At 62.0% G+C, this 6,871-nt stretch overlaps 1 protein-coding gene across 1 annotated transcript in view; it reads left to right on the plus strand.

Moving 5' to 3' along the window:
- ZFR2 (zinc finger RNA binding protein 2) overlaps nt 1-6,871 on the plus strand; it is a 26,804-nt gene that overhangs the window by 5,809 nt on the left and 14,124 nt on the right. The window contains exons 5-8 of the mRNA XM_021709056.1: nt 1,730-1,925; nt 2,907-3,067; nt 4,419-4,538; nt 6,816-6,863. Coding sequence (XP_021564731.1) covers nt 1,730-1,925; nt 2,907-3,067; nt 4,419-4,538; nt 6,816-6,863 — 525 coding nt within the window. The remainder of the gene's footprint in view (nt 1-1,729; nt 1,926-2,906; nt 3,068-4,418; nt 4,539-6,815; nt 6,864-6,871) is intronic.

Consider the following 6,871-nt stretch of genomic DNA (forward strand, 5'->3'; position numbering starts at 1 on the left):
AGCAGGTCGAGGCTGTGGTGGCTGGGAGCAGCCACTGCACTCCAGTCTGGGTGACAGAGTAAGACTAACTCAAAAAAAACAAACAAACCAAAAAATTTTGGGAGGCTGAGGTGGGAGGATCACTTGAGCCCAGGGGGTCAAGGCTGCAGTGAGCTATGATGGCACCACTGTACTCCACCCTGGGTGACAGAGCCAGACCCTGTCTCTTTAAAACAACACACTCCTGCTGACTGTACTAAAGCATGCAGCCCTGCCGGACACCCACACCCAGCCTCCAGGAAAGCATGGCTTCTGGGTGTGGCTGTAGGCAGAGCCTGCTCTGTGATAAGAACCACACCCAGCCTCCAGGAAAGCATGGCTTCTGGGTGTGGCTGTAGGCAGAGCCTGCTCTGTGATAAGACACTGCAGTGCGTTCGTCTGGGGTCCTGCTTTTCCCACTTTCTGCTTTCTGATTTCCTGTTTCTCTGCACCATGTCACCTTAGGGGGGGACAGAGGATGTCCTTGCCTGAGCACAGGGAGGGAGGTAGCTGGCCGCTGGCCCCATGTCTGCTGGGGCCTCCACATGGCACCTCTCGGGGTGCTTGCAAGACAGGAGAAGGGGAGTTTCTGGCCCTGCAGGTTACCGAGCAGGAGGGTCAGGAAGTCCTGTCCTGCTGCCCCGGTGCACAGAGCTCCTACAGGTGTCTAGACTCCCTCTTTTTTTGGGTCAGGGTCTCTGTCACCCAGGCTGGAGAGCATGGCACAATCACGGCTCAACGCAGCCTCAACCTCCTGGACTAGGAGATCCTCCCGCCTCAGCCTCCCGAGTAGCTGGGACTGCAGGCATGTGCCACCATGCCCAACTCATTTTTTCCTTTTCTGTAAAGATGGGGTCTCTCTCTTGCCTAGGCTGGCCTCAAATTCCCGGGCTCAAGCAGTCCTCCCGCCTCAGCCTTCCAAAGCGCTGGGAGTACAGGCCTGAGTCACAGCGCTTGGCCACCCTCTCTGCCCTCTGGGCGTCCAGTCTGCTGCGGGCTGGGCCGCCCTGGGGGCCTGGCCTGTCTTGAGCCTTATTTCCTGCTCAGCTCAGCACAGGCTTCTGTAGGCCCGAAGGCACCCACAGAGGAGCTCACAGATGGGGGTGGTGAACCGGGGAAGGAGGCCCCCTGGCATGGCAGCCGCAGGAGGGCAGGTGGAGGGGCTGCCGGCATCAGTCTCCCCGGCTGGGGCTGGAGGCCAGAGAGGCCCTGCAGCCCGTGGTGGGGGCGGGGCAGTTCTGAATGGAGAGAGTCAGAGACCCCAGGCTGGCCCGTGTAGCACAAAGGCAGGGGGTGGGGCAGCCCTGTCCCACCAGAGCCTTTGCGATAAGTGCCTTTACCCAGGAAGCCCCCAACCAGAATAGGGAGATGCCCACCCGGTGGCCTGCCCACACGTGTGCAGGACACGGTGTGCCGGAACCACACTCCATCCACATGCTGCGTCCCCGTCTGTCGGGGGCCCTCGGCTGGGGCTTGGGAGGCCGAGAAGCCACCACACCCCGCAGCCCATGCGTGGAGCTGCGGGAAGAGCGTTGCCGGGGGCCACCAAGGGTGTGAGACCGCTAGAGGCGCCGTGCATGCGCCAGGCTCAGGAGGGCCTCCCAGTGGTGCCACTCAGGAGTGGGGAGGAGGCGGCTCAGGGTGGGACCCCCACCCCCGTGAGGAGGGCCCGTCAGGCTAGAGCGTCCTGACGCCGCCCGGTCTGTTCCAGGTCCTCAAGCTGCACACCCGACTGGGGAAGCCCATCCCGGCCTTCGAGCCCGAGCCTGGGAGCTGCAGGCTGCCAGGGCCCCCGGCCAAGGAGGCCTCCTCCCCCGAGGCCAAGGCCCAGGCCCCCACCAGCCCCAGCGTGCATGCTCCGAGTAGGCCCGTGCCGGCCAAGACCTCGGCGGCCTCGAGCGTCCCACGTGAGGGTGCGTGTCCCTGGCCGCCCTGGGAGTCTCAGGGGAGGGGGCCGTCCGTCCCTTTCGGGGTGGGGTGGTGGGCGGGAGCTGGCCTCTCCCTCCTTCCCTGGCAGGTGGGCTCCACCATCGACTCAACAGCCCAAGCCCTGGATACCCTTAGAGGCTGCTTTCGGGAACATCCCGGGGAGTTAGGACTGGTGCTGAGTGTGGGGTCCCTGGAAGCCCTGCCCTAGGCCCGGAGAGTACCCTCACCGCCCATCACCCCACCTCAAGCAGCCCCACAGGCCCCAGTGCCCATGGGGAGCAAATGGGGCTCTGATTGGAGTTATGTGGGTACGGGAGTGAAGAGGGCTCCCTCTGGCCCGGCCTTCCCGGCCCGCAGCTGACCGTTATGGAGAGTGATTACCAGGGTTCAGCATCAGACACCTGCTCACTGCAGCCTGTGCATTGACTGACTTCATGTCCACAGCGACTCTTTTTCTTTTGTTCTTGAGTTGGGGTACTACTCTGTCACCCTCGCTGGAGGGCAGTGACACGATCACCCACTGCAGGCTCCTGGGCTCAGGTGATCCTCCCATCTCAGCCTCCTGAATAGCTGCAACTAGGGGCATGCACTACCATGCCTGGCTGATTTTCTTGATTTTTTTGTGGAGGTAGGGTCTTACTATGTTGCCCAGGCTGATCTCAAACTCTTGGGCTCAAGCGATCCTCCCGCCTCAGCCTCCCAAAGTGCTGGGATGACAGGCGTGAGCCACCGCACTGGCCTGTTTCCTAATGACCCAGGACATGCCTACCTGTGAGGAACTCATCTGTATTTAAGCTGTGCTAGCTGTCCTGCCCCAAGGCCGCTGGACAGGGTGGCTCCCAGGGACATCACGAGGAGGGAAATGGGCAACTTTGCCCCAGGCCTGCGAGACTCCGCCCTGCGTGGCCTGGCGGTTCTCAGGCCAGGTAGATTGTCAGCAACACCCTTGTCTCCCTCAGGGTCTCGCGAGCTGCGGGCAGTGGGCAGCAGACCCCACGGAGGAAAGCCGGCCCGACCCACATCGCAGGGGCTAGAGGACGTGCCCACCCGAGGAGATCCGGGGGAGGCTTCCACGGGCAGCGGTGACACCCAGCCAGTGGGCCTGGACTTCGTGGAGGAGGTGAGTCGGGGCACAGCAGCCTCCAGCCCCAGCGCTGTCGGTGTGGGCCCAGGTGGGCGGGACCCTCTCGCGGGTCAGGCCCGAGACCTGGCCAGCTTCTCTTGGGCGACATTGACAACCCCATCCCTGCTCCTGAGCGGTGTGGTCAGGCCTCGAGGGCCCAAACCCCGTGTGGGGCCACGAGACAGTTGGGGCCCTGGGTGTGAGCTCTGAGGAGGAACTGGATGTGGCCTCACCTGGCTGGACGCGGGCGGAGGCGGTTCCCAGTGGGGCCTACCAAGCTGTCCATCGGGACACTGGAAAGGAACCAGGGCAGGAGAAAGCTCTGGGGAGGCCAGAGACCCCCCTCCAGCCCCCCTCCTGGCCCTGATGGGCACTGGGACCCACAGAGGCCAGGCTGGTGAGTGGTGGCATGGTGCCCGGGTCCAGATCTGCCGCAGGCCTTCAGACGCCTGATCCTTGTGTAGGGGAGGCACGACTGGGCTTGCCAATTGCTGGGATTCTAAATCCCAGCCCCCGATGGGTCATTGGGAGCCACTGGGTGCCCCGCTCGGCCACCCACGGGCTCCCAGAGCCCAAGCAAGTGACCTGTGGGGTTTGGCTTAACTCCGAGGCCTCTTCCCCTGTGAGCGCCCCAGAGACAGGCAGAATGTTCTCCCGTAACTGCACACGCACTGAAGAGAAGCCAGAGGATTGGTGACCTGTTCTCGTGAGCATGACCCAATATGTCCAGTGCAACATGACCCTGTAGGAGGTTGGCCCTGGGAGTCCCAGGCACCCAGTTAAGGAGACAAGACACCGGACGCCAGAGGAAACAGGGGAGGGCCAGCAGTCACCAGGACCCACCATGGGGCCTGCAGGGTGGTCCACAGGACAGGGTGAGGTCGGAGGTTCAGTTGGTCTGAATGCCCAGCAGGAGGAAGAGGGGAGAGGTGTGGGGGAGGAGCCTGGGCTTTGAACAAAACCGACCAAATTAGCGGGGCGGAGTGGCGTCTGTAGTCTGAGCTGCTCAGGAGGCCGAGGCTGGAGGATGGCTTGGACCCAGGAGTCACAGCTGTACCGCTGCGCTCCTGCCTGAGCAACAGAACAAGACCCTGTCTCTTAAAAGAAAGAAAAGAGACAACGTCTCGCTTCACCGCCTAGGCTGGAGCACAGTGGGGCAGTCGTGGCTCACTGCAGCCTCAAGCTCCCGGGCTCAAGCCATCCTCCTGCCTCGGCCTCCCAAAGTGCTGGGATGACAGGCGTGAGCCGCCGCGCCTGGCCCAGAAGGCCCAGCGACCTGGGGCCAGGGACGTTCCACACCCCCCCAGGGCGATGCCTGGCGAGCGCTCAGCTGTGCCCTGTGTCTCAGGTGTGCAGCGACGAGGGGCGAGTGCTGCGGTTCCACTGCAGGCTGTGCCAGTGCAGCTTCAATGACCTCAATGCCCGGGACACGCACGTGCGGGGCCGGCGGCACCGGCTGCAGTACAAGGTGCGACCAGGAGGGGGCGCGTGATGCCGGCCCGGCTCTCAGCCTGGGAGTCCCTGGGAGCCCTTCTGCCCCGGGAGCCGGTCAACTCGGGGCGCGGGGCGGGGCAGGGTGAATTCTGGTTTTTATGTCTTGGTTCACGCCTTAAAAACGCATCTTTTGGCCAGGCGTGGTGGCTCACACCTGTCCTTCCAGCATTCTGGGAAGCCAAGGTGGGAGGGTCTTTTGAGCCCAGGAGTTCGAGACCAGCCTGGGTAAAAAAATCAAAAAAAGAAAATTAACTGGGTGTGGGGTGTGTGCCCGTAGTTCCAGCTACTGAGGAGGCTGAGGCAGGAGGATCACCTGAGCCCAGGGGGTGAAGGCTGCGGTGAGCTGTGATGGTGCCATTGCATTCCCGCCCGGACGACAGAGTGTACCTCCTGCTTTTCCACTGCCTGGCCCTGGGTTCACTGACCCCCTCCGCCATGAAGGACGCATGACCCTTAGGCGTGACACCCTTCCCCTCAGCTGACTCGAGACCCCTCCACCACCCCGTGCAACTGTCAGAGGCTGGCCCCTGCCTGTGCTGGGCCCTGCCCTCCCCCATGCCTTGGTGGCCTGTCCTCTCTTGCCCATTGCTCTTTCTCGGCAGTGCTGCCCGGCGGCTGTCTCCGCCATGTTGCAGGGTCCGTTTGTCAACTCCATGGACTCCCCCTGCCCTCTGAGCTTTGAATGCTCTTTCTCGGGCTCCTCCCAGCTTCCTTAGGGACAAGGGTACATGGCCTGTCTGCCCCAATTCACAACTTATGTTCTGGGCCAGCACTTGGCCTCCTGCCTGCCCCGAGGGGGACTCATGAACTAGGGAATGGATGGGTGGGTCAGTGGGTAGATGGATGGATGGCTGGGAGGTGGATGGGTGGGGGGTGGGTAGATAAGTGAATGGGTTGGTGAAATCAGTGACATTAGTTTACTGTTTGGGAACCCCCTTCAGTCCTGACCATGAGCAGCCGCGCAGGCAGACGCGTAGAGCCAGGCTGGGTTAAGCCACAGGCAGACCACAGAGTCGCCCTTGCCCGTTGACCTTCTGCTCTTGCTGGCAGATGTTTAGTTTTCAAACTCTGCAGCCACTTGCTGGGGAACTTCCCGAGGCACGTGGTTACGTCCTCAGTGTGACACGGAGCAGGGCCCCCAATGCTGCTGACTGCCCTGTCACGCCATTGTCATTGTCACTGACCGTCAGCATCAGTCATTGCTGCTTTTTCTCGGGCTGGTGCTTTATATAAACCAAATCCTCCAGGGTGCGTCCTTCTGTGTCGGGTCTGCACGGAGCGTGACGTCCTCTGGGTCCATCCACGTTGTGGCCTACGTCAGAGCCTACTTGCTTTCCGTGGCTGAGTCGTGTCCCCCGTGTGAATGGACCGTGCTGTGCTGACCCATCACCCCTCGATGGACACGGGGGCTGATCTGCCCACCAGTGTTCCTCGACGGCACTTAGCAATGTCTGAGTGATACAACTGGGCACTAACGTTCAGCGAGCCGGGCTCGGTGGCTCGGCCTGTCATCCCGCGCCTTGGGAGGCCGAGGTGAGTGGATGGCCTGAGCCCGCGGGTTCAAGACCCACCTGGGCAATTTGGCGAGACCTCATCTCTGCAATAAATCAAAAATGAGCCGGGCGTGGTAGCGTGAACCCGTGGTTCCAGCTACTGAGGAGGCTGAGGCAGGAGGATCACCTGAGCCCAGGGGGTGGAGGCTGCGGTGGCTGGGAGCATGCCACTGCCCTCCAGTCTGGGCAACGGAGTGAGACTCCAACTCAAAAAAAAAAAAAAACTTCAGCGAATGAACGGGCTATGCCTTTTAACATGTGCCCTGCCAGGTTGCCCGCAGACCACATTTCCCTGAGCAATTCTGACTGGGAACAGGGGCTTTTACTTTGATCAGCAGGTGTCCTCGCACGGGCTTTCCCGTGATCCTCCGTGTCCATCCATGTCTCACACCCATAATGTCCCAGCCCCTCCCCTGCCTCTGCCTCCTCCGTCAGTGTTTGGACCGTGGGTCCCTTCGTTTTGGGCCACCATCTGGTAACCCAGGTTGTCATAGTTTTGTTCCCCCAGCCATCATTGCTTTTGGGGTGAGGGGTTTCAGGACTTTGGGGCATTTCAGCCCAATCGTCAGATCAGGGGACGCAGCGGACACCGGGGGTCAGGAGACACCAGGCACCCGTGGGCCTCCCCCGCACCCAAGACCTGCAGGCGTCCTCGTCTGCGGGAGGTCCCTCTCTCATGCTGCACCCCTTCCTTGCAGAAGAAAGTGGACCCCAGCCTGCCCCTGGCGGTCAAGGTCAGCAGCAGGGTGCGGAG

Source organism: Carlito syrichta, unplaced genomic scaffold, assembly GCF_000164805.1.
Source record: "Carlito syrichta isolate Samal-C Ts95f unplaced genomic scaffold, Tarsius_syrichta-2.0.1 Scaffold155199, whole genome shotgun sequence".
NCBI classification, from domain to species: domain Eukaryota; kingdom Metazoa; phylum Chordata; class Mammalia; order Primates; family Tarsiidae; genus Carlito; species Carlito syrichta.